General features: G+C 46.6%; 1 protein-coding gene across 2 annotated transcripts in view; it reads left to right on the top strand.

The window, feature by feature from the left end:
* Window positions 1-27,522, top strand: part of hmcn1 (hemicentin 1) — an 838,180-nt gene that overhangs the window by 489,403 nt on the left and 321,255 nt on the right. For both annotated transcript variants that reach the window (XM_072511251.1, XM_072511250.1), the window contains exons 38-40: window positions 3,901-4,077; window positions 5,084-5,235; window positions 16,027-16,150. In XM_072511251.1, the coding sequence (XP_072367352.1) occupies window positions 3,901-4,077; window positions 5,084-5,235; window positions 16,027-16,150 (453 nt within the window). The remainder of the gene's footprint in view (window positions 1-3,900; window positions 4,078-5,083; window positions 5,236-16,026; window positions 16,151-27,522) is intronic.

Raw genomic sequence — 27,522 nt, 5'->3', positions numbered from 1 at the left:
AGTAGTTCTATTATTGTGTTTAAATTTTACTGCATGCCTTTGAATTTTTTTTTAGTGTGGCATCGCTCATTGTATAATAATCATATTTCCAAACTGACACCAAAGATGATGATATGGGATGCAATGTGTACCATCAATGTAAATGCATCCAAAATGAACACTTTTTTGCTTTTGTCCCAGGTGATGGTTGGGTCAGGCTGAGTCACTATAGAGCCTTAGTTAAAGACAATATTAAACTCAAAGAAAAAGCGTATTGTTACGTTTCCCAGTTGATGTTATAACTGGATGGGAAGCTCCCAGAATGGAACCCTGGCTCAAAAGACCCTGGGATGGATTCGTTGCAGCCCCGCGCCAAAATCGCAGCCGGCGCGGGGGCGGAGAATCCACTTTCACGCCGTAATCAGGTCCGGCGCCGGTCTGGCAATTCTCCGGGCCACGAAAATCGGCGTGACCGCAGAGTACGCCGCGCGGCCAGGGGGCCATTGCCAGAGGCCCGCCCAGCAATCCTCCGCTCCCGACCGTCCGAGTTCCCGACGACGCGAAACTAACCACCTAGACCACCATCCTGCTGGCGTGGCGGCTGCGGACTCAGTCCGCAGCCACCCTGGTTGGGATCGGGGGGATCGGAGGCCAGGGGGACCTTATAGATGGTCAAGGATTAGATCTGCGTGGTTTCAGGCTCGAGCGCGCGGTTGACCGGGGGGGTCTCCATTCCCTGTGTAGCTCCGCGGACCGAGTCCGCCATGGAGTTCGGCACATCCGCTGAAGGCCGCCGCCGTGCACATGCACGGACTCCGAACCGGAAATGTGGAGTAAGCTGCAAAATTTACTCCGGGTTCCTGCCAGCCCCCTGCCGGGCATTGAATTTGTTCAACTTTTTTATTAGGAATTTTGGGAGTAAAACTCGATTGTTTTTACGCCGGCGTGGGGACATAGTCTCATTTTGGGAGAATCCAGCCCCCTAACTTTATTTTCTTTATAAAACATGGAGGACCAGTGTCACAGGACCTCAAATTGGTTTTAACAAGGAAAAAAGTTATTAAAAATGAAAAATGGATTATTATACACAACATCTTTACTCCCCCATTATTTTAACAAATACACACAGATTTAAAGATTAACATGGATTACAAAGTACATCTTAAGCTACAATGGTCTCATTAACACAAAAAGTCCCTTTTAAGCACACCAGATAATTGTGGCCAAATGCATGCACTCTGCTCTGAACCAAGTTAGTGTCTGTGGTTTTTTTCCCTCAGAAACTGCCCCCCCCCCGTGCACCGAGATGATTGTCACCTGAGAGTTTCCAAACTCCACCCCCAAAACTATCCTTTAAAATCTTCTCTCACAATAATCTCTTGGCAGTTTACACTCTGAAATCCAGTCCATGTTTACAAATGACGTTTTCAAACAAAACTTGCATTTCACTTGTAACAGTGAATCCAGTATAGGATTTTACACCAACCCCGTTTGGATTTCTTGGTCTTAGCTGCTGTGCAAACTGCTCGCAATTGCTTTACCTCTCGATGTCCAAACTGTATTAAAATAACATCTGTCATGGGAAAAATATTAGAAGCCATGATTAAAGATGTTATAGAAGGTCACTTGGAAAATTCAAGGCAATCGGGCAGAGTCAACATGGTTTTCGAGGTGTAAAGGGTAACATATTGGCATGGATATAAGATTGGCTAACTAACAGAAAACAGTGAATTGGTATAAATGGGTCTTTTTCTAGTTGGCAAGATGTGATGAATGGTGTGTCACAGGGATCAGTGCTGGAGCCTCAAGAGTTTGCAATTGATATAAATGACTTGGATGAAGGGACTGAAGGTGTGGTTGCTAAGATTGCTGATGACACAAAAATAAGTAGGAAAGTAAATGATGAAGAGGATGTAAGGAGGCTACAAAAGGTTGTAGATAGGTTGAGTGAGTGGGCATAATTCTGGCAAATGGAGTATAATTTGGGAAAATGTGAAATTGCCCATTTTGGCAGGAAAAGTAAAAAGAAGCTTATTATCTGAAGGCTGAGAGATTGCAGAACTCTGTGGTGCAAATTAATCTGGGTGTCTAGTGCATGAATCACAGGTGAAGCTAATAAAATGTTATCATTTATGATGAGGGGAATTAATTACAAAAGTAGAACGGTTATGCTTCAGTTGTACAGGGCAGTGGTGAAACCGCATCTGGAGTATTGTGTACAGAATTGGTTCCCTTATTTAAGGAAAGATGTAAATGCATTAAGAGCAGTTCAGAGTGATTTACGAGTCCAATAGAAGGAATGGGTAGGTTGTCTTATGAGAAAAGGTTGGAGAGGTAAGGTTTGTATCCACTGGAGTTTAGATGAGTAAAAGGTGACTTCATTGAAACCTTTAAGATCCTGAGGGGTAATAACAGAATGGCTGTGAAGAGAATGTTCCCCCTTGTTGGAAAATCCAGAACTAGGGGTCACTTTTTTAAAAAACCAGTGGTCGGTCATTTAAGACTGAGATGAGAATTATTTTCTCTCAGAAGGTCGTGAGTCTCTGTAACTCTTCCTCAAATCGTAGTCTTTGCTTATTTTTAAGGCAGAGCGAGATAGTTTCTTGATTAACAAGGGGTGAAAGGTTATCATGGGCAGGCAGATAGCAGATCAGCTTGATCTTTATTGAATGTTGGAGCAGGCCTGATGGGCAGAGTGGCCTATTCCCGCTCCTAATGTGCATGTTGTCGGTATCAATACTGATCATGCTGACTTGCATCCAAGTTACCACTGAGAGCATTGTTGCTTACGGAAATGTATCCCATCATGAACTATCAAAAGGTGAGGAGTAAGGGTGAACAATTGAGAATTGGAAGGAAAAATAGATGATCAGAGACCAGGACGATTAGCTGATATCGTAGACCATTGGTAAATTTGAACATCACAAATGGATTGCCTCAAATATGAGGAATTTTGGACATTACAGACTTTTACTGTAAAACTTGTAAAATATACTGTTAGGAGGGAGTTATCCAGGATAAGAACAACTGGAATAAGGAGTTTTATACCTTGCTGGAATTTTGGGGGTGAACAACAAGTGGAAACCTGACAACAAGTGGAAAATCGAGGAAAACCCTGTCCCATTTAGCTCTGGTAGCCCTGATTGCAATTTATATTCAGCAGGTAATTATCGGTCTGTAGTTGAGACTCCCATTGTTTTAGGAGATGGGGTCCTGCCTCCAAGATCTGTTGGCCAATCAGACAGCCGGCAGCTCTTCAATCCCAGTAACCAATCCCAGTAACGCCTCTGGGCGATGTGACCACTTTTTGGATTGCAACCAGACAGCAGTACCACAATGGAGGCGGCCCTGGAATGGAGCCAAATTAGTTGAGCTCACAGGGGCCATTCAGGCAGTGAGGTGAGGGGGACTGTTGCTAATGAGGGCAGGGCGTTTCTTTCTGAGAGGGTGGCCCTTGGTACCAAAGAGTGCCCTCCATGGGCTCCAGAGTGTCCAATCCGAAGTGTTTCCCCCACCAATTATGCAAAGAGGCCACCAGGGTTTCCCTGGTCATCTGCCCACGTGGTAGCATGTCCACCTGCCACAGTTAAAATACCAGCAGTGGAGGGAAGAAGCCCTAAGTGCTGCTGAATTGGCCTCTTCAGGGCCAGAATTGAACTCAGTGCTGGGAGGGCCATCCTTCACATTCCCCTCCACTGGTAGAATGCTAACAGTGGTGGGAAGGTGATTAACGTGCCACCCTCCTATCATCCCACTGGATTTATTGCTGTCCAAATCCCCACATGCTGACGAGGGACCCGTAAAATCCTTGCTCTTGGGGCAAACATTTGTTTCAAAACTTTGATTCAAAATCTCAGCAGCAGTGATTTTGGGTTGTCAAATAACTTCTCATTCAAACTGTCTTTTAATTTTTCAATGCAGCTATAACATGGTACAAGGACAACCAGCCAATCAGCACAAGCTTTCGAGCTTCCACACTGAATAGGGGTCAGCTTCTGCAGATTGCCAGTGCTCAAGTAGCAGACAGGGGCATATATAGATGTACAGCTGTCAATGAAGCAGGTTCTGCTGAGATATTCTACAGTGTGAAAGTTTATGGTAAGTGAGGCGACATTGTGCATTCGTAAAGTTAGTGCAAGTGCTAATATATTAAAATAATTGAACCTTAATGGAAATAGGTTCTATTATGTAAAAGATCCATTAAACTTATTAAAAGAATTAAAACTTTTATAACTTGCATATCTATCATAAATAATGCGGTAAACATATTTTAATAGATCTTCAGTGAACTAATAAACAACTTGTATTTTAATACTAAACGTTTAAACCCAACTTAAAATTATTAGAATGCAAAACGGCTCACTGAATGCATATTTTGCACATAGACAGAGTTTTAGAACGCCGTAATTTAGATATTTTCAATTGAAATTAAACCGACAAATGAAGATATCTAAAATTACATAATAATTAAGGAGAGGACGAGTTAACCATCAGGGTAATGTCATTAACATGCAGGGCTGAATCGCATCCCTCTGTGAAATCAGTTTTACTGCACATCAGGAATCCATTTTTTCTGACCTAGCTGAAATATCTGTGTGATGGAGAACCTTTTACAAAATAGTTCAATGCATTTGATACACAGTGAGGGTAATTTTTAGTTAGTGTGATTACGGTGGAAATAAGAATCTGGAGCGATGAAATACAAACTGCACTATTCACAAAGTCAAAGTTACTTCCCATTGTCGTTTTGAACTGTTATGAAGGAAAAAAATGAACCATTCAGCAGAAAAATCCCACAAACCCCAACAAGAAGATGTACTTTGGGAAGGCTATTGAAAGATCAATGCTTGACAGCACAGGCAAACCAAACAGCACAAAGTGCTCTAAAATAGGTTGCAATGCATCAGGAGTCAGATTGGCCAGTTTGGCAGATTTAAATGGACATTGAATCACCCTCTACAATAAAAGTAGGCCATGAAAATAGGATGGATCAACCAATGTGCAGCAAAGACAACTAATACACAATGCGTTAATAATATGAAATGAATGATGTTTCAACATTGTGAACAAATTTTGTTTTTTCATTGGATCATTTCACTTGTAGTTCCTCCAGCAATCCTTGGCAGGAGTGACATGATGGCAGTGGTGGTAAATAACCCTGTTAGACTGGAATGCGAGGCCAGGGGCATCCCAGTACCAAACCTGACATGGCTGAAAGATGGCAGCCCCGTCTCCAGCTTTTCCGATGGTATTCAGGTATTGTTAATTCAGTTTAGTACTAGTTATGACATTAAAGTATATATGATTGTGTCAAGCGTGGCAAGCATCCAACTCTGTAAAGAAGGATAGATCTTTTCTTCATAAAGCATCTTTCATGTTCCTAAACTGTCTCAAAGTGCTTGTCAGCCAATAAATTATTCTTTGCATGCAATTACTCTTGCCGGCAATGCGGACGACAATCTGCAAAATGCAAGATCACTAAAAAAGCAAACAAAATGAATCATCGACTAATGCATGAATTTTGGAATTGGTCGAGGCTTACAAGAACTTTCTCGCCTTTGTTGAAAATGCTTCATCGGATATCTTATAAGTGAGCAGGCACGGCCCTGTTTTAATGTCTCATCAAAGATGGCACCTTCAACAACGTAGCATTCTCTCAGTGCTACATCATAGGGCTGAATTTCCCTGGGGGTGTTGGATCTCCAAAGTCACGATTGAATGTTGGTCTCTCAACTCCTCGTGGCCTCGGTGTGTCCAATGGCGTTGAGTTTTAAGGTGGGGTGTGTCACGATATACAGACATGCAGATAATGATATACAGACAGGCAGCTAATGAACACAGAACAGGATATGACCAATGGGTAGGGAGGACACTCAGGGGTGGTATCTCACTATAAAAGGCACGAGGCTCTCACACTGCACCTCTTTCCACTGATGAACATCTACAGAGTGAGTCAGGGTGTATGTACAGTATCACACTCCAGCACGTGGCTAAGAGCTAGTCTGGTTCAGTCAGACAGAGTAACCACACTTAGGTTAGCAGAGAGTTAGCTGAGAGAACTCATAGAGTAACTGTGCTACTGGTTCAATAAATCAGCTTGAACTAACTTCTAAGGACTGGAGTATCTTTTTGTTAAAGCTGCATCCAGTTGCAGCCTGTGTTATCCCCGAGTACATAAACACAACATGCTACCAGGAGACTGCTTAAACTAGGTGGTTTACCTCAGTCCGTTCCGTGACGACCAGCGAATGTATCCCGGTACCGTGGAGAAGATTCAGGCTCCTCACCAGCTCAGGGCCCGGCAATCTCAGTGCCAACTGGCGGACATTCAAGCAAAAGTTTCTGCTGTGCATCGAAGCTTCAGACCTCGTGGGTGCACCTGAGGTAAGGAAGATCATGCTTCTCCTCTCAACAGCGAGCGATCAAGCCATCGAACTCTTCAGCTGTTTTCACTTCACCGGAGGCCAGGACAAGTCAAAGTTTCAGACCATCCTGGACAAGTTTGACAGTCACTGTGAAGTCGACACCAATGACATCTTCGAGCACTACATATTCAAACAGCATCTACAAGGTAAAGGTGAATCTTTCAACTCTTTCTTAACTAACCTCCGCCTGCTAGTGCTGTCCTGCAACTTTGGTGATATTGCTGACTCCATGATCAGAGACCAAATCGTTTTTGGAGTTCACTCTGATCCTCTGAGAGAGCAGCTACTGAAAATCAAGCATATGACCTTGCCAGTCGCGATTGAAACATGCACAGTGCATGAGCACGCCAAAAATCGCTATGCCCAGTACAAATAGGCTGAAAATGAGAAACTTGCCTTCCACGAGGCAGAGAGTGTGCAGGCCATCTCCCGGATGCAGCGCCTCAGCATTGATGAAAGCAGCCATTTTGCACGCTTTTCCCAGGGCCCCACGCATGCGCAATGCGAACGGGATAACGAAGTGGCCGGCACTGCGCATGTGCGGCGACGTGCGGAGCGTCAGGACGCCGACGTCATGACGTGCTCGAACTGCGGCAACGCCCTTAAAGAAACACTGCCCTGCAAGAGGCAGGCGATGTTTAAACTGTGGGAAGCCTGTACACTATGCAGCCTTGTGCAGGTCTTCGCCACCAGTCAGGGGCCAGTGCTCCCAATTCCGACGACGGCGTGTTCAGAGTGTGCAACAATGATTACTGGATTCTGATCCTGGTAGCACAACGGATCCAGAGGAAGATTGCCTGGACTCCGCCTACTGTGTGGGCATCATTACCAAATGGGTATATGCCACATCCAACTCATCTCAAATTCAATCCATCCTCGCTATGGATTCTGCGGACGAATGGCGTGCGGTGATGCAAGTCAACCACTGCTCCATCCAGTTTAAGCTGGACACAGGTGTTTCTGCCAACCTCCTCTCACAGGCAGATTTCAAACGCATCAAGAAGCCCCCCAAGGTCCTTCCAGCAGCCTGTAGGCTCCTGGACTACAACGGAAATGCCATAACGGCACTGGGATCCTGCCAACTACTCGTCTCCAACCGGAGCACCCATGCACGGTTACGTTTTGAAATTGTCAAGCCAGACAGGGCGTCCCTACTTGGTGCGCATGCCTGCAAGCAGCTGAACCTCGTGCAGCGGGTTTACACAATGACATGCTCCACATTGGATCTTCAGGCCGGCAACATTCTCGCTCAGTATCCGGATGTGTTCGACGGGATGGGCCGCTGCCATATCGATACGTGATTCTGCTACGACCTGATGCCAAGCCAGTGGTCCACGCACGACGCCCGGTCCCTGCTCCGCTGAGGGAGCGCCTGAAGGCACAGCTCAAGGATCTTCAGCAACAGGGCATCATTTCCAAGGTAACCGAACCGACTGACTGGGTATATGTTAGAACGCCTTCGGGAGACCTGCGCATCTGCATTGATCCCAAGGATCTCATTAAGAATATAATGCGTGAACACTACCCCATCCCGAAGCGGGAGGAACTCACCAGTGAGATGGCACACGCACATTTTTTCATCATGTTAGATGCGTCACATGGATTTTGGCAAATCCAGCTGGTTGAGTCCAGCAGAATGCTCTGCACCTTCAACACACCGTTTGGCAGATACTGCTATAATCGTATGCCGTTTGGCATTGTCTCGGCATCGGAGATCTTCCATCGCATCATGGAGCAGATGATGGAGGGCATTGAAGGGGTTTGAGTGGACATGGACGACATCATCATGTGGTCCACAACCCCTGCAATGCATGTTTCCCAACTCCAGCAGGTATTCCGCCGTGTCCATGCCAATGGCCTGAAGCTGAACAGGTCCAAATGTTGCTTTGGCATGTCGACACTCAAGTTCCTAGGTGACCAGATCTCTCAGCAGGACATGCGCCCAGACACAGACAAGGTCAAGGCCAACGAAGCCATGAAGGTCCCTGAAGACCAGAAGGCGGTGTAGCGCTTCCTGGGCATGGTCAATTTTCTGGGCAAGTTCATCCCAAGCCTGGCCTCACACACCACGGCCCTACGAAACCTGGTGAAAAAGTCCACTGCCTTTGAGTGGAAGGCAGCACATCAGGCAGAGTGGTTGGAGCTGAAAGCTCAGCTCACCACTGCACCCGTCTTGGCATTTTTCGACCCAGACAGGGAGACGAAGATTTCGACAGATGAGAGCCAGGATGGCATCAGTGTGGTACTGCTTCAACGCGATTTCACTTCATCCTCGGCACCTGTAGCCTACGCATCGAGGGCCATGACGCCCACCGAAACAAGGTATGCGCAAATAGAGAAGGAATGCCTGGGTCTGCTCGCTGGCATTCTCAGGTTTTATGACTATGTCTACGGCCTGCCGACATTCACTGTTGAGACGGATCACAGGCCTCTTGCCCACATTATCCACAAGGACCTGAACGACATGACGCCTCGGTTGCAGCGCATCTTCCTCAAACTCAGAAGGTATGACTTTGACTTAGTGTACGCCTGGCAAGGAGCTCATCATTGCTGATGCATTGTCCCGCTCCATCACATTGCCTAGTGAACCGCTGGAAATCATCCGGCAGATTGAATCACAAGTGCAGCTGTATGCTAGCACCCTCCCGGCGTCTGATGAGACGGTGGTTCGTATCTGCGAGGAGACAGCCAAAGACCCCTCTTGCAGCGTGTCATGCACCACCTCGCCAATGGCTGGCAGAAACGGCAGTGCCCTCAATTTTACAATGTAAAGGAAGACCTGACGGTGATTGATGGTATCCTCCTCAAGCTGGACCGGATTGTCATTGCACTCAGTCTCCAGAGCTTGGTGCTCCGCCAAATCCATGAGGGACACCTGGGCGTTGAGATGTGCAGAGCAGAGCCAGGCAGGCTGTCTACTGGCCCGGTATTATCCAGGACATCTCGAACATGGTCCTCAACTGTGTGACCTGTCAATGCTTCCAGCCAGCGCAGAGCAAGGAGACGCTCCAGCAGCATGAAATCGAGACCTCCCCTTGGTCCAAGGTTGGCATCGACCTCTTTCGTGCGAATGGTCGTGACTACGTGTTGATTATTGACTATTTCTCCAATTACCCTGAAGTCGTGAAGCTCTCAGACCTCACATCTCGGACCATCATCAAGGCCTGTAGGAGACTTTCTCCAGGCATGGTATCCCACTCACTGTCATGAGTGACAATGGCCCGTGCTTCAACAGCCACGAGTGGTCTATGTTTGCCAAGTCATACCATTTCAAACATGTCACTTCCAGCCCACACTATCCACAGTCCAATGGGAAGGTTGAAAAAGGGGTGCACATTGTGAAACAGCTCATCTGCAAGGCCACGGATTCTGCTTCTGACACCTACCTCTCGCTGCTTGCGTACAGGGTGACCCTACTGCCCACTGGCATGTCGCCGGCTCAACTCCTGATGAACAGGGACCTGCGGACGACACTTGCAGCCATACACTTGCCCAACCTGGATCACCTCCCGGTGCTGCAGAAGGTGCAGCAGCTCCGAAACCAGCAAAAGCAGGGCTATGATGATCATGCTACCGATTTGCCCGTGTTATCCCCGGCAGACACTGTCAGGATCAAGATACCGGATGGTGGCTGGTCTGCTCCAGCTGTCATTGTTCGACAGGCTGCGCCCCACTCATATGTTGTACTTACGGCTGATTGTTCTGTTGTGCGATGAAACAGACGGGCACTGCGCAAAGTTGCCTGCCCGCAACTGCTTTCTTCTCCGTTTCCGTCCGTTGTTTTGCCACCTCCTGATACCTCAACCTACGAGGCCACCAGTCAGGCTTCCATCCCGCCTGTCAAGGCGCCGTCGTCTCCACCACCACCTCTCCGGCGGTCGACAAGGATCAGACGCAACCCCCAGAGTCTGGACTTATGAACATTTGTTTTGTTTGCTATGTTCTGTTTTCTCACATTAGACAGCTGTCTTCACATATAAATACATTCACATATGCCACCGCTTGTAAATATGTTAATATATGCCAACACATGTAAGTATATTCCCATGTGCCAACAAAACATTTTTTAAAAAGGAGAGATGTCATGATATGCAGATGATGATATACAGCCAGGCAGCTAATGAACAGAGAGAACAGGACATGACCAATGAGCAGGCAGGACACTCAAGGGTGGTATCTCACTATAAAAGGCACGAGGCACTCACACTCCGTCTCTTTCCACTGATGAACATCTACAGAGTGAGTCAGGGTGTATGTACAGTATCACACCTCCAGCACGTGGCTAAGAGCTAGTCTGGTTCAGTCAGACAGAGTAACCACACTTAGGTCAGCAGAGAGTCGAACTCATAGAGAACTGTGCTAACTGTGCTACTGGTTCAATAAATCCGATTGAACTAACTTCAAGATCTGGAGTATCCTTTGGTTAAAGCTGCATCCAGTTGCAGCCTGTGTTATCCCAGAGTACATAACACAACAGGGTGCTTGCAAAATGCAGCACATGGCCTTCTCGTTGCTGAACTGCCTGCCCCAACATGTCTCTCATTTTACAGGGTTGAGGGGGGAATCCGGTGGCAGTGGAGGCATCTTATGGCCTACTCCCCCTTGGGCCTATTGAGGACCTAAATTGCTTCATCCTGTGTGAGGTGGCCTCCTGATTGACTAATTTCCTTTGTATTCACCATACAATTAAAGATAGCAGGTGGACAATAAAGTGGGAGGCTTATTAGAAATGTTGGCAGCAGTGATTAGACAGCAGCCCCATCTAAAGATGTGAGTGTATTGGACAAGAGAGAGAGATGCAGTGGATATCACAAAATGAAGGTGCACACAAATGCTTCCCTCTTCAGTAATGAGAAAACTGACAAAGTGCCACGAGACACCTCAGGTGGATGCGTTGATCCTCCAGAAAAGTGCCTATGGTCACTCCTAGACCTGCAAAAGCATTTTAGTTCCCTGATGCTGCGGAACAGGTTGCTGATTCCTGTGCCAGCCGACCTTCCTGGCTGGAGGCAGGATAGTGTTGGGGAGCTGCCAGTTGCCCAGGCTCTGTCTTTATATAGCTTGGAAAATTCAGTTCAGAGTGTGAATGTAGATTTTTGTGTTCAAGACCTGGGGCATGATTGTTCAGATGGCATCCCTGCCGATACCAGCTGCCTTGCAGCCATTTTAGATTTGGCAGGGTGTTAGGGCGGCATGTGGCACAGTGGTTAGCACTGGGCCTACGGCACAGAGGACCCGGGTTCGAATCCCGGCCCTGGGGTCACTGTCCGTGTGGAGTTTGCACATTCTCCCCATAGCTGCGTGGGTTTCACCCCCACAACCCAAAGATGTGCAGGTTAGGTGGATTGGCCACGCTAAATTGCCCCTCAATTGGAAAAAAATTAATTGGGTACTCTAAATTTAAAAAAAAAAGATTTGACAGGGTGTTAGTTGGCTACGGGCGTGTGTTCCATTGCCAACTGAGAAAATCCCAATTAAGAGAGTTGCTGCCTAATTGGATGGCTGTCAATTGAGTCCCAGCAGTGACAGGTTTGAACAGTGGCCATTGCTGACTACAGACAGGTCCCGAAGAGGAGGAGATAATGGAGGCTGGACTGAAGGCAGGACTATGGTACTGGCAGGATCTGGCTAGCAAACCCCAGAGAAGGTTGAGCAGGTTTGGGTGCTAGGTTTGAGAGGCCAGGGGAAGGAGGGTTAAAGGAGATATTGCCTTGAGGAGGGTGCCTACAGTGGGGCCCCCAAATGAGATATCCTCCCTCTTGCCTGACACTAATCTGTGCAGCTAAAGCTGCTGGGCTACCTACTTGTTGTGAACCCTCTGTCCACTGGCAAAATAGCAGTGGGTATAGGACATTTTTAAGGACCTCAATAGGCCCAAGGGTGAGTGGGCTGCATGATGCCCCCACTGACCGTCTGTAAAATGGGAGACAGGTCGAGGGCAGATGGTTTGCTGGCAAAATGGCCAGGTGCTGCATTTTACGAGAACCCCAGCTTCAAACCCGTAGGTGGGGGACTGCAGAGTTCTGCCCCTGGTATGGAGTTTTAACCTGCAGCCTTGTGCCCCAGACAAAAGGATGACTACTGAGTCAATGCAGATCTGGTATTATTTGTTAGAAAGAATTGTCTTCTCCCCAGTATTGTTGCTGCTAGTGATTTTTTCATGACCTTATTATAATGTAAAGGGGTGATATTGTTTGGTACGTGGTTATGATGCAACATTCCCCACTCTCCTGAGTTTCCAAATACAATTCGAGAGTAAATTGACGTGATCAAAGAATGCAATATTTTATGATGTATTTTGTTAATATTTTTATTGTTCTAGAGAATTTTACAATAGGAGATTTAATTACATATTGATTAGACAACAGGTACAGGAGGTCCCAGGTTCAAATCTATTCTGTGTTGAATGAGCATTATTTAGGGCACTACAATTAGCCTCATCATTCCTGGGCTAAAAAGCACATTGATCCATCAGGGTTTCCATTCATGGAAGCTCTAGTGAGAATATGATAAGTTGGATACTCTTGTGATGTCTTCCACAGTCAAAGTGTTACAGACGATGACCTTTGCTTCCACCTTGAAGGGCACAAAACCTGTTGATACCAGCTTAAGAACTGAGCCATTTTTCTCCTGAATCTCTTAAACTTGTCCAGTAGGGAACCCAGTGCAGATCACCAATTGCGACAAAGCGAGAAATTATCCATTTCCTGCCATGTAAGGTTTTGGGTGGCGTTCAGTAGGGCACAGTACACTGGATTTTGGTTGGTGTGTGTGTGTGTGTGTGTGGGGGGGGGGGGGGGTAGGTGTAGAGGAATTGGGACAAACGGGTGTGTTCCTGTTGGGCCCATCATCAAAAATAATAGAAATATCCTGGGATTTTATTTGCATAACCTCCATTGATCCTTCTAAGGAGCGCTGCATGGTTAGGTCACTCAAAACCTGGCACAAATGTCAGTATGTGTGCAGTTCAGCCTCCAGCCATTTAGATCTGAAGATTATAATTAAGGTTTCACCAACCGTGTGGGACCCTAATTTGCATTGTTGAGCATCCCCCCACCCTGTTTCAGGCTGTTCTTCTGAAGCCCCTTATATTGGCATCAGACAAGCCTTGGTGAGATACCCTTATTATTTTAATTTACTGGCTGTCCATTTTGCCTCTCAACTGCACTCCACTCTGTAGTCTCACAGGTGACAAAAGGCCACTTGGACATATTACTGGAGGGCAACTGACACTTGTGGACTGTTTTCTAGTATTACTAACATATTGTGGAATTTAGTAGAGGCCACTGGAGCGGGCGGGTTGGCAGATGGGCCTGGAGAATTGTGTGGGAGGTTATGGGAGGGGCCCGATTCCCTAGGTGACGGCGGAAAATTGTCCCACATTTAGTGAGTGACCGGAAGAGGCTAATAGGGGAAATCCATCCCCTAGCGGTGTTGTTCTTGTTAATGAGCCACTTAAAACAAATTATTTCTGAGCCTTCTAGGATTTAATGGTGGCTCAGAGATTTAATGGGACTCGCACAGGTCTGTGCTTCCAGAAAGCCTTTGGGTTTGCCAGCCGCTTCGCGCATTGACAGACACTCCATGCCTGATCGAGAGATGTGCGTCTGGATTCTCCAATTCTGGGTCTATGTCCCGTCTCCGGCGTGTGAATACTGGTGCCTTGTGCCAGAAAAATGGAGCAAAACAGGCACTGATTCCCCATTTTGCTGGGGGCTAGCATGCCGGCAGACTAGAGCATCTGGCTCTAGCTGCCGATACGCCCCAGAGAATTGACGGGTTCGTGGCCAAACATGCGCACTGCGGCAGCCTGCAGCGGCTGTGCCGTGCTACAAGGCAGAGGCCGCTCGCGGAACCGGCCCACAAAATAGTGCCCCCCCCCCCCCCCCCTCGGCCAGCTCGCCCACTCCGGATCACCACCCCACAGTGCCCCCAGCCCTGAATAATGTCCCCCCCCCCGCTCGCAGATCGGCCCTCCCCCGACTGTGGCGGCGCTGGACTGAGTCCGCAGCCGCTAGGCTGAGTTCCTGAAGGGTGAGACCGCACGCAACGTACGCCATCAGGAACTCGGCAGGTTGGGGACAGAGCATCGGGGTCGGCCTCAGGCAATGTCTTGAGGCCGTCAATAAGTGGCGCGGCGTACTCTCTGAATACGCCGCTTTGGAGGGGGAAGAACATCGCAAAAGCGGCACCGTCCCCAATTTGGTCGGATCCCGCCCGTAGTGTGGGAAGGGTGGGGGGGGCCTTGAGAATGCCTTCCTGCCCCCAACCTCTCTACCAACCCCTCCTCACCCCCGAAAATAAATCAGCAACCCATTCCCTACATCCCCATCCTGCACCATTTGCCCCACTTCAGGGATTCAGTGATGATTTCTGGTGAAGGCCCCAGTGTGTTACCGGCAGTGGCCAGCATTCCTGGTGGCGCTGCCAGTACTGGAGAGCAGCCAGCCTCTGGTTGGCAGCTCTCGGGGATGAGATTTCCACCCTATTGGGGATTTAACTGGTGGCTGACAGCAGTAAACGACAATAAATTACCATAGAAAACAGACCATTAACGTGACCTCAGCTATAGGTGACTGTGTAACCTTAAAACGTGAAAATTGACCATCAGTTTTTTTGACATGCTGACAGTGTACCCTGATTTTCTGCCATTTCTACTGATGGATTGACCATGGCCACCCCTCGGTAGATAGCTACTCTTCTGGGGGATTTTTCAGATAACAGTTCAGCTACTCTTATGGCCTTTACTGGACAGGTAGACATGCCTATTTCACTCCATGAACATATTTAACTAGGTTCATTGGCAGGAGACTGTTTAATTTTTGATCTATTGGGGTCCATAACTGGCAGACTTGACATGCTCCAAATGAGTTGGCTACAGTCCATGGCTGAGGAGATACTTATATAATATTATGTTTTCCTTATAGTTTTCTTTTCACTTAAAGGAGACGAGTATTCTTCTGAATTGTTTGGTAATTGCAAATCTTGTGGATTCTTTCTTTAACAACAGTTTTCTCAATTGCCTATGTTTCCTGCTGCAGAGCTGATGACGAAAGGCAGATGGGAGATGTTTATTTTGTACAGACCTCCCCCTGGTGTGACATGGTGCAACTCTGCTCCTGTGATGTCAAGAAATAGGGGGTGGGGGATGCAAAATTGCCAGGAAAAATGGCTGCCCAGCATCATGCATTGCCCCCACACTGGCCCCCACCAGTTCATTGAGGTACCTGCTCAATGAACAGCTAACCAACGGGATTCGAATGAGATCTGAAACTGAAGTGGTTTGTGTTTTCACTAAATCCATTCGGGTGAGTGTCATGGACACACCACAAACCAGTCAAAAGTTCAAAATTGCCCCAGAGAAGTCATGGGCAAAGCCCACTGTTCCTCTTCATAATGCCATCTTGTAGAACAGAACGTGAAATGTCCCACACAAAATGTTTGACTGTGTTCTTTAGTTTTAAAACATAGAAAGAAGGAGCAACCTGACCATACCAACAAGTTTACATGAAGCATTTTTTGATAATTATGTACAGTCTTTTCCTTTTAACTTTACTTTTGCTTGTGAACTCGATCCTCCTATGCTTGTATCACAACATGCTGTGGATATCCTTCCTTGCAGATTCTTTCGGGAGGCCGAGTGCTGGCTATCACCAGCACTCAGATCAGTGACACTGGCAAATACACATGTGTAGCAGTAAATGCTGCAGGAGAACAACAGCGGGACATTGACCTCAGAGTTCATGGTAACATTATTATAAATCTTTCCCCTATTTCTCCAATCTGTTTTGCATGTGTAGTGATCTGTACATCTGTACATACATCTGCACATACACCAGGGACTACAGACAGATGTAACAGTCGCAGCATCACTAGAGGGCAGCATCAGAGATGGGTATAAAGGGTCCAGCCCAAAGGAGGATCCGCCTCTTTCAGAACCACAGGGCTAGTGAGCAGCAGCAGACAGAGACAGCTCAGCATAGGCAATTTACCTTAGCTTCACTGGTCATACCTCTTGACTGTATTATATATAGTTAAGCTCTGGAAACAGAACGAACCCACTGAATAAAGAATTTGAGTTGACTGGAAGTCTACAATCTTTATTCAGGCTTGGAGAATAACATAGCATGCCTTCCCCAAGAGGATGCATTTTGGCGAAACTGAGTCATCTGTACACAAGAAAACACTAACCTAACTGTCTGGAAATGTTTCTTGCTTTCCAGCAATAACACTATAACACAACCACAACTGATGAGTATTAATTTCCCATTTATTTGAATAGTCTACATTAGTCATACTCCATGTGCATCTTCAGCTAATTACAGATTCTTTCTTGATCCTTTCCATTGTGTTTATTGTAGATGTAGTGTTTTGTCCAATACAGCAATAACTTCTATAACATCTTTAACATAACAAATGCTTTACAGGAGCATTATAAAACAAAATACGACACCGAACCACTTAAAATGTTAGTCTTTCAGGCATATATGTTCATCAGAATGTAGCAAAATCATCAATAGTGCTTCATAAATGACAAGTTTAACAATGGCAAGTATTATGTATGTTTTTTAAAGTAATGAAAGACATTTATTTGAAAATATTATGTTTTACTATGTTAAGTCAAAAAGTTACCATGTAAACTTTGTGTTATCCGACACTCTCTCAATCAAATTCTTTAGGAATTTTGGATGTTCCCCGAATACAAATCATTACTTTATCAACTGGAAGCGAGGGAATCTGTACCTGTATACTATATTAATTTATACTTTAATTTATGTTTTAATCTATTGTTGAAGATTAAAAGTAAAAAGAATACTGTTCTTGGTTTCCTGAGCAATTGCGTATTAGTTCATGCTACATGTATTGCAATGTATTCTATTGGTAAATGGAACTCTCCGTCAACCAGCATTTTTTATTAACTGGCAGTGCCCATTCCCCATGCATGGTGGATAATAAAGGTTTTGTTGTAATAGCATTGACATTGTGCAGACGAATTAACCTTCAACAAACTGCCTTCAAAGCCACCTACAATCTGGGTCCTGTGTCCTTCTTGGAAAGGTACAAACCAAAAAAAAGGTGACAAATGGGATTCAAAGTGGACATATAGCATAGGCAATGGGCGGGATTCTCCAATCCCACGACAGAGTGACCGCGCCGTTGTAAACGCCGTTGCATTTTACGACGGCGTGAACGGGCCACTGCCAGTACTAATTCTGGCCCCCTACAGTGGCCAGCATGGCATTGGAGCAGTTCGCACCGCTCCAGCTGCTGATCCCGGCGCGAACTGTGCACCGCGGGATCCGCGCATGTGTAGTTGCGCCAGCGCCAACGAGGCCATGCGCAGTGGCACCGGCGCCAACATGCGCATGCGCAGTGGCCTCCTTCGATGCGCCGGCCCCGGCGCGTAGGAAAGGAGGCCCTCAGCCAGAGAGGCCGGCCCGCCGATCGGTGGGCCCCGATCACAGGCCAGCCAACATTGGGAGGCCCCCCCCCCCCACACACACAGGCCGCCACCCGACCCTTCCACGCTGAGGTCCTGCCGGCCCAGAGCAGGTTAGAACGGCGCCGGCGGGACTCGGCTCTTTTCTTACGGCCACTCGGCCCATCCAGGCTGGAGAATCAATCGCGTGCCGGCGTCCGGCCGGCGTGGCCCATTTGTGGGGATTCTCTGGGCCGGCCCAGGGCTGGGAGAATCTCGCCCAGTACCTGGTGCAGACAAATTAATTTTCAACAAAATGGGGGAAGAGGAGGTGTTGTGTTGGGAACAAATGCAAAGCAGAACAGGTTCAAATCAGTTTTAGATCTGTCAATTTTCGCCATAGTTTCTTGCAAATTAACATGATAATGAAGAGTGCGACTGTTACATTGAATGGTTCGTGTTGTATCTCATCATGAATGGCTTGGAGTTACTGAGTGTACATGATGCTCCTCAGACTCAAGAGTGCCCCCCCCCCCCCCAAAGCTCTTGGGAATTGCAAATGTTTACAGCCTTGTTCAAAAAGAGTATAAAGATAAGCTCAGCAACCCAGGCCAGTCAATTTAACCTCCGTTCTGGTGAGGCTTTTAGAAATGATAATTTGGGCTAAAATTAATAGTCACTTGGGCAAATATGGATTGATTAGGGAAAGCCAGCATTAATTTGATAAGGGAAAATCATGTTTAACTAAATTGTTTGCGTTTTTGATGAGGTAACAGAGCGGGTTGATGAGGGTAATTCAGTTGGTGCGGTGTACTTGGACTTTGAGAAGACATCTGATAAAAGTGCTGTGTAACAAATCTATGAGCAAAGTTCAAGCTCATTGAATGAAAGGGACAGTAGCAACATGGATACAAAATTGGCTGAGTGACAGGAAACAAAGAGAAGTGATGGACATTTGATTTTTGAACTGGAGGAAGGTTTGTAGTGGAGTTCCCCAGGGATCGGTGTTAGGAACCAGACTCTTCCTCATATGTATTAACGATCTAGATCTTGGTGTACAGGGCACAATTTCAGAATTTGCAGATGATAACCTTGGAAGTATTGTGAATCATAAGGAAGGTACTGTAGAATTTCAAAAGGACATAGGTTGGCGGAATGGGCATACAAATGCAAAGAAATGTGAAGAGATTTATTTTGATAGGAAGAACACAGAGACAATATAAAATAAAGGGCACAATTCTAAAGGGGGCAGAGAAACCTAGATGTGTATGTGTATAAATAATTGATGGTGACATGACAGGTTAAAAATGCAGTTAATAAAGTATACAACATCATGGACTTTATCAGTAGGGTTATAGAATACAAAAGCAAGAAAGTTATAATAAACCTGCAGAACATTCTAGTTTGGCCTGAACTGGAGTATTGTGTCCAATCTGGGAACCGTACTTTAGGAAGGATGTGAAGGCATTGGAGAAAAGATTTCTGAGCATGGTTCCAGGGGTGAGGGACTTAAGTTATGTAAAAAGATGAGAGAAGTTGGAACTGTTTGCCTTGGAGAAGAGGAGGTTGAGAGGAGTTTCGGTAGAGGTATTCAGAATTATGAGGGTTCTGGGCGGAGTAGATAGTCAATTGTTCCCATTGGTGAAAAATCAAGAACCAAGGGAGCCAAGGTAATTAGCAAAAGAATTAATGATAAAATGAAGAAAAAAAGTTTCATGCAGTGAGTGGTTAGGATACTTATGTACTGCCTGAGAGTGTGGTAGACGCAGGGTCCACATTAGCACCCTGCGTGCTTGATCCACCTCCAACGGCCGTACAAACAGACCCTCTCCGAGCAGCATTTCAAGCATCCTCCCCACATACGCGCCAGCATCGGCTCCGTCACTCCCCTCCGGCAGGCCCACGATCCTGATATTCTGCCTGTGTGACCGGTTCTCTAGGTCTTCAACCTTCTCCTGAAGCCGTCTCTGTCGATCATGCATCAGCCCCATCTCCGCTGCCATCGAGACAAACTGCTCCTCGTGTTATCCTGCCACCTCCTCCATCTTCTGGATTGCCTGACCCTGGGCTGCCAGCTTCACTCCACCGCCCGGGCCAGTTCCTCCAGACTCTCCTTCTGTTGCTGGGTGAACTTCTCGTTCAAGAAGCTCACTAGCTGGTCCGTCGACCATTGAGCCGGCAGGGCCGCGCCCTGCCCCTCCGCCATTTCCACGTGCGTTGCAGGCGCTGCACTAGCTCCAACCAACTGATTCCGTCTTTTTCAACCGGTTCTGGCTCTCAGCTCCATACAGCAGAGGGTCAATCTCTTCCACTCAGTTTCCTGTACCTTTATTCCGCCTCACATCCACCTGTTAACTGGGGGAAAAGGCGCTAAAAAACTGCCACAAGCGGGAGCCACCAAATGTGCGACCACTCACTCCATGGTCGCCACGGAAGTCGGTAGAGGCAGGGTCAATTGATACTTTCAAAGGGTATAGGCTCATTATCTGTAAAGGAAATATTTGCAAAGCCATAGAGAGAAGGCAGGAGATTAGCACTAGAATCATAGAAAAGTTATAAAACAGAAGGAAGCCATTCAGCCCATCTTGACCATGCCAGCCGAAGGACACCTAACCCTTCTAATCCCAGCTTCCTGCACCCGGTCCATAACCCTGTAGCTTGGAGCACTTGCGGTGCAGGTCCAGGTACTTTTTAAATGAGTTTAGGGTCTCCGCCTCCACCACCAACTCAGTCAGCGAATTCCAGACACTCACTACCCTCTGCGTAAAAAGGTTCTTTCTCATGTCTCCTCTACACCTTCTGCCTTTTATCTTGAATCTATGTCTCCAGGTTCTAGAATTCTCCAGCAAGGGAAACAATTTTATCCTGTCCACTCTATCTCTTACCCTCATAATTTTGTACACCTCGATTAAGTCACCCCTCAACCTTCCTTGTTCCAAGGAAAATAAACCTAACCTCTCCTGAAAGCCATACTTTTCTCGCTCTGGCAATATTCTTGTAAACCTCTTCTGCACTCTCTCCAGAGCAATTATTCCTTCCTGCGATGTGGTGACCAGAACTGCACACAATACTCCAGTTGTGGAGTCACTACTGTCCTATACAATTCCAACATTCTATTCTTACTTTAATATTCTATACATCTGCCAATGAAGGACAGCATTCCATATTCTTTCTTAACAACCGTGTCTACTTGAACTGATGTCTTGAGGGACCTGTGTATTTGTACATCAAGCTCACTCACTTCAGGGCAGCACAGCGGCGCCATGGTTAGCACTGCCGCCTCACGGAGCCGAGGTCCCAGGTTCGATCCTGGCTCTGGGTCACTGTCCGTGTGGAGTTTGCACATTGTCCCCGTGTTGGCATGGGTTTCACCCCCACAACCCAAATATGTGCAGGGTAGGTGGACTGGCCACGCTAAATTGCCACTCAATTGGAAAAAATGAATTGGGTACTCTAAATTTATATTAAAAGAAAGATCTCTCACTTCATCTATCTTTCTTTGTATATTCCTGTTTATTGTGTACTCCCTATAACTGTTTGATCTCCCTAAATGCATGGCCTCATACGTCTCAGTGTTAAAATTCCATCTGCACTTCCACCAATCCATCTATATCATTCTGGAGATTGTAGCTATCCTCTACACTGTCCACCACTAGGCCAATCTTTGTGTTATCTGCAAATTTCCCAATCATGTTCCCCACATTCATGTCCAAATCATTAATATACAACACAAACAGTAAGGGTCCAAACACCGAGCCCAGTGGAACATCACTGAAAAAAATTTCCAAATCGATCCACTAGCTGAATTGCTCCTTCAGAGGGCCAGCAGAGACATGATGGACCAAATAATTTCCTGTTTTTAAAACCATTCTATGATTCTATATTGCAAATAACACACAGGTAGTGGCTGCTCTACTGAATTCAAAAGGAGCATACTGTTGAATAGCACAAAACTTGGTTTCACCAGTGTTAACGATCCCCATAGAGACTGATCACTTTTAAAACAACTAAAACTCCCATGCCACAGTAGTACTTTACTCTGTTCCTCACGTGGTGGCACAGTGGTTAGCACTGCTGACTCATGCCGGGGACCTGGGTTCGCTCCTGGCCTTGGGTGATTCACTGTCAGGAGTTTACGTATTCTCAACATGTCTGCATGGGTTTGATCTAATTTCCTCCCACAGACCAAAGAGGGGGGACAGGATTCTCTGTAGCCCAACAACGAAATCGAAAAAGGCGATTGGACAGAGAATTGCTTCCGATGCCAGAATCTGGGCTGACGGCGGTTTGACGCCGGTTCATGATGCTCCGCCCCCACAAAATTGGCATCATCGTGATGCGCACTGCGCACAGCGCAACGTCATTGGTGTGTCATCAGCCAGCCCACCTGCGATGCTCCGTCTCCCGATGGGCTGAGTTCCCGACGGCACAGCCCACATGTGGTCCCAGCGGTTGTGAGCCTGGCATGCCGGCTGCAGACAGTGTCCAGCACCGCCACACTCAGACCGAGATCTGTTCCTCTGGCCGTGGGGGCTTCTGCTTGGGCTGGGGGGAGTGGTGGGGGTGGCCAGGGGGTGGGCTGTTGGGTCGAGGTTGGCGGGTATGGGTCCAGCATGGCCGGCGCCATGTTTTACGGCGCGACCAGTGTAGGTGTAGGTGTGTGCGGCTGCAGCTCTCAGCCCTGCGCATGCGTGGCCCGGCACCTGGCGATTCTCTTGTGATCTGCGGGTGTTTCACGCGGCTCTGCCGCAGCCCCTCGCCGGTAACGGAATTAGTGACAGGTTCGCGCCGATTTTCCCGTCGTGAAACACCACGGGTCCTTCATTGCCGTTGGCACTTCGCCGCAGGAATGGAGAATCCAGCCCATGCAATTTAGGTGGATTAGCCATGATCAATTGTCCCTTAGTGCCCAAGGATGTGAAGGTTAGGTGGAGTTACGGGGATAGGACGTGGGAGTGGGCCTAGTTGAGATGCTCTTTCAGAAGGTCGGTGCAGACTTACTGGGTCAAATGGCCTTCTTCTGTACTGCAGGGATTCTATGGATTTATTCTTTCAGAATCAGTCCAGAAAGTTTTCGTTCCCAAAGGTTTGCCTCTATTCTCCATTACAAATGCCCTGTTTTCTTTTTTCCTTTCCCAGTCACATATACTTACCTAGGCCTCCAACCCGGATCTTCTGAAAAATATGTAGAGTAGCTGCTAAGGTAATCCCTTCTGTGCAATGTAGGCTGGTCTGGGAAATCACACCAGGCCCCACTTTTAAGTCATTAGCTGCTATAAACCCTCAAGTTAAAATATCCCAGTCATTTTGACAGGAGAGAAGATAAGTGTGTAAGGTAAGGGGGTTGGGGAGGGAATGTGGTCAGGGGGTGTCATCTGGTCATGTTGGCATTCGATCATTTGGCGTACTTGATGGGGTGGGGGGGCTAGTCAAAAGTTGGGGTTTCAGGTGGTCGGGGGTAATCGGGGTTCGGATTGGATTGGGTGCTCTGGGTTAGTTGTATGGTGGGGAAGTGGGTTGATGAATTGGGGGATCAGGTGGTTGCAGGAGTGGGAGAAGTTGGGTTGTGGGGGTAGTCTGAAGATGGGGAGGTCAGGTACTTAAGAGTTTGGCCGATCAATGGGACAGTTGAGGGGTGGGAGTGTAGGCTGGAGTGAGGGGGTAGTCTGGGGCTGGACAGTCAGGTGTTCAGGATGATTAGGAGGTTGGCGGGGTAGTTTGGGCGTGGAGGTGTGATTGGTCGGATAATCCGGATTGGGGGTGGTTAGATGTTTAAGGGATAAGGGAAAGTGGTCATGACAGGGCTAACCGGGGATCCAGGGATCCATTTGGAATTCAGGGTCAGTATCATAGTTATCATGTGTTAGAAGTGGTTTTAAATCTTCTAACCCTTCCTGAGTAACTATTCTTCCAAGAGAGTCGGAACCATCAGAAGGGGGTTGCAGCGTAATTGCCCATCCTGTTCAATTCCCATACAGTTTTTGCGTGGAAACTTCTGTGGAAGTTCCCCAGTGCATCTTCCGGGCACCTCTGGGGTAAGACCACCCCTCCCTCCAGAGAATTGAACATCTGGGCCAATTTTGACCTGATGTAAATGTCATTGGCAACTTGGGCTTCAGCACAGTCAAAAAGCAAACCACCTGTTGAACTGGAAACTTATCAATTCAAATTGCATGTATGGAATCAAGTCAGGTTTAAAGACAAAGTGGGCATATGCATTTGTGATCTTCCTGATGTAAATTAGATAGGGGCTGGAGTGTGAACAAATTTCATGTCAGCTGTTCCCAACATGAGCCAGCACTGCACAAAACCTGTTTGAACATGCTCCAGATCCCATGGGAAGCAATGGGAGGTATATAAACCGAGAGCATGTTTGATGGAAAGCCTTTTCTATAAAAAGTACAGGTTCATATTGTAAAAAGAACAGAAAGTACTTTGACCATTTTTTCATACATCAGCCTTATGCAAATCTGGACTTTAAGCCAAATAGTGCCATGTTACATCAGTCTACTCATATTCTACAAACTTCTAACACTGGAAATGGCATAATACAACAGATTAGAGCACTTCACCTGAATAAACCAACAATTTTCATTGGGAAAGCGGATATCTCCGTTATAAATGCACGAGCTGGAGCTAACCAGTTTGCCAATCCAACTACATGGAGGCAGTTTCATACCCACAACTACGTTCTTGACCTCAGTTGATTGAAACCAGTTCATACTATCTGAGTGTCACATCGGAAATATCATAGTTAGCGCCTAAATAAGTGGCGGGTGAAATGCAAGATACATTGAAGATGCACGATCCCTTGTGCTTGTGGGTTCTCACCTTGTATATTATAGTTGTGCGCTGGTATGTGCAGTTAAAATTTACATTTGTTTTAGTTTTTTAATGATTTAAAATGGGAACTAAACTGACACATTGGTAACAGACTATTTTGTTGTAAAATGTTTTTTTCCACCTTTCTCCTTGTTTTCCATCACGTCATGATTTCCATAGATTATAAAAAGAAAATGATTAAAGATGAAGACATTGCATTTGTTTGAATATTTTTATAATTACAGCACGCATTTTGTGAATAGTATTTCACAGCTTCATCTCGCACCTGTGGCAACAGTGCAAAACTTTGACGATTTTTATTTTCTATTCTGATCCATTATCTCTGGTACTCAAAGGGTTAAGGTGCTCAGGATTACTAATAAAACATGACTTGCTATTGTAATTACGAATCGTTTTTGAAAAAAAAACATTTAAGCTTTTTTTCGAATAATTTCACACAGCTGTAGTTTGGAAGTCTGGCAGACACATTCAGTGCAACCAGATATTGCTTGTACTGTTCTCCATAATATTTAGAAGAGCACGCGCCAACTCAGTATTGATTCATGTGGCCAACATAGTATACCTTGCCAGCTGTTAGAACTCCAAGCCAATTGCTCTCTTTGTTTGCTGACAAATCCAGAATGCTATAATCCTTTGAACCTTCTGATGATTTGCTATATTCCACTTTAGTTGCTGGCAGTGCGCAAAGAAGCATAAATTTACTTTAGGAAGTACTTTCTTACCAAAAACTGGAACATGTTTTGCAGTTTTATTACATATCTTACTTGCGTCTATTTATTGCAGGCTTTAAAATCGTTTCTAACTTGCCCCGAAAGATAAATATTATCGCTAATAAATATATAACGGACATAAATATTGGGCGCGATTCTCTGTTTCAGTGACTAAGCGCTCCCACCAGCAGAGAATCGGGACTGGTCCCCGCTGGTGCTAGGAGCGACACCAAGGTGGTATTCACATTCCATTGCTGTGGTAAATTATGGGTAGTGGCAAGCACGCCAGTTTCCCTTCACTTGCCATTCTTGGGCTGACATTCGATGCCCCAATCCCAATGTCCAGATACAAGCTTCCTCCTCCCCCCACAATGTGAATGTTTATCCCACCCACTGACAAGGGGAGTATCCCCGACCTCTCATCATGGAGGGGAGCCTCCCCCCCCCCCCTCAACCACAGGAATAACAGGTCACTCCCACCATTGAGTGACCTGCAATGTTTATAAACATTCTTGTTCTGATTTACAGCTGCTGGCCACTTCAACAGTGGTAAGTACTTTCTGCTGTTATAAATGAGGAAGCTGCTTTGAAATGGCTTGCATCTGTCATCAGAACAAGAATGTTTATAAACATTACGGTTAGGATCAATGGAGTGTACTTCAGATGCATTCAAGCTTAATGGGAAAGGTAAATAAACAAGCCTCCTGGCAGCTGAGTTTAAACCATTGAACTATCAAAGGCTAGCTAAAGGTACTGCACTGTGAGATTGAACAAATGCCAAGCATGTCAAAGGAACTCATGGAATTTCCTGGCTTCAATCTTCAATGAACTATCTGATTTGCTCATTAGCTGTCAGGCAGAGCAGTTCAGAATGAGAAGGCCCCTTCAGAATTTAGACTGGTCAGAACAGGATGATTATTTTGAACAGAGGGCTGCCTGAGACCACCATGCCAAGAGTGATCTTCAGGTTACCCAGAGCTGGAGGGACAGTCCAAAAACAGGATCCCCATCCTGAGGTCAACCTCTCATCCACAGCTGAGCCCCTCAACTCCCAGTATTCTTGGGGGACCCTCCCTCTGCAGCCTGACAGCAGCAGAGGGGCACAGGAGCAATGGGATCACCTCCTTGATCCCCCTCTGCGTCCATCATGCCAGGACTGTCCTTGTCAATACTTGCACCAAAGCCAGCCTGCTAGGAGGTGGGGGGGGGGGGGGGGGGTGCTGGTGATAGGGGAGGGTGAAGATTCAGTCTTCTAACCCATTAATCGCATTCTAATGACTGCATGTCAGCTGTTTGCATGCTCCCGCTCGCGCATGGTACGAAGCCCGCTATGACCAGCAGGGCTGGACCGGAGATTGGGGACAGGTCTGCCGCCTTGTGCCGATCCCGTTTCTTGGCCGACGGAAGATTCTCCATCCGATTGTGATTCCGGATCTTAGTGGATGGGAATGGAGAATCACCCTACCCATCCCCATTGTTGTATACTTCAAGCTAAAGCAATTGACAATTAAAGCTAGTATTGCAATGGATGCGTTTTTGTGATTGAGACAAAACTCCATCAATGGAATTCGCTTTAATTTTTGAGTTGGTTTGGGGAATGCTCAGTCAAACTATGAGATGGTGGAACATGCAGCACTGAAAGGTCTGTATATAACGAGAAGGAAGTAATTGCATTAGCAGATCTTTCTCAGTTAGTACTTCCAGATGTTTGAGCACAGACCATCACTGGCATTAGTTACGGAGAAACCTGCAACCCCTTTGTTTGGTTAGTCGGCTAAATGGCCTCCTTCTGTGCCATAAATTTTCTATGGGTGGCAGTTTCCCACAAATAGGCAGAATGGGACAATAGGCAAGGAAAACAGCGAGGAAGCTGTCAGCCCCAAAGGTGGCTTTCCCTGCCCTAATGTTTGACTCATTGCCGTAAAGAAAATGAAGGGCCGGTTGCCATGACGTCATGCTGGTGGAGTGCTGAATCAGAGCCAGCAACTTCTGTTTTAAAAGATCAGGGTGCCCTTTAAAGGTAGTGCTCTGGTATAAGAAATTAAAAATAGAAAGCTCCTCCCCGAATGCCCCCACCCCTCAACATCTTCCTCCCCTCATCCCCATGATAACTGCCCCTGCTAGTGCCAGGGGAAAGTGCACAGAT

Source organism: Scyliorhinus torazame, chromosome 7 (assembly GCF_047496885.1).
Source record: "Scyliorhinus torazame isolate Kashiwa2021f chromosome 7, sScyTor2.1, whole genome shotgun sequence".
Classification (NCBI taxonomy): domain Eukaryota; kingdom Metazoa; phylum Chordata; class Chondrichthyes; order Carcharhiniformes; family Scyliorhinidae; genus Scyliorhinus; species Scyliorhinus torazame.
This window is presented reverse-complemented; position numbering and strand designations above follow the sequence as displayed.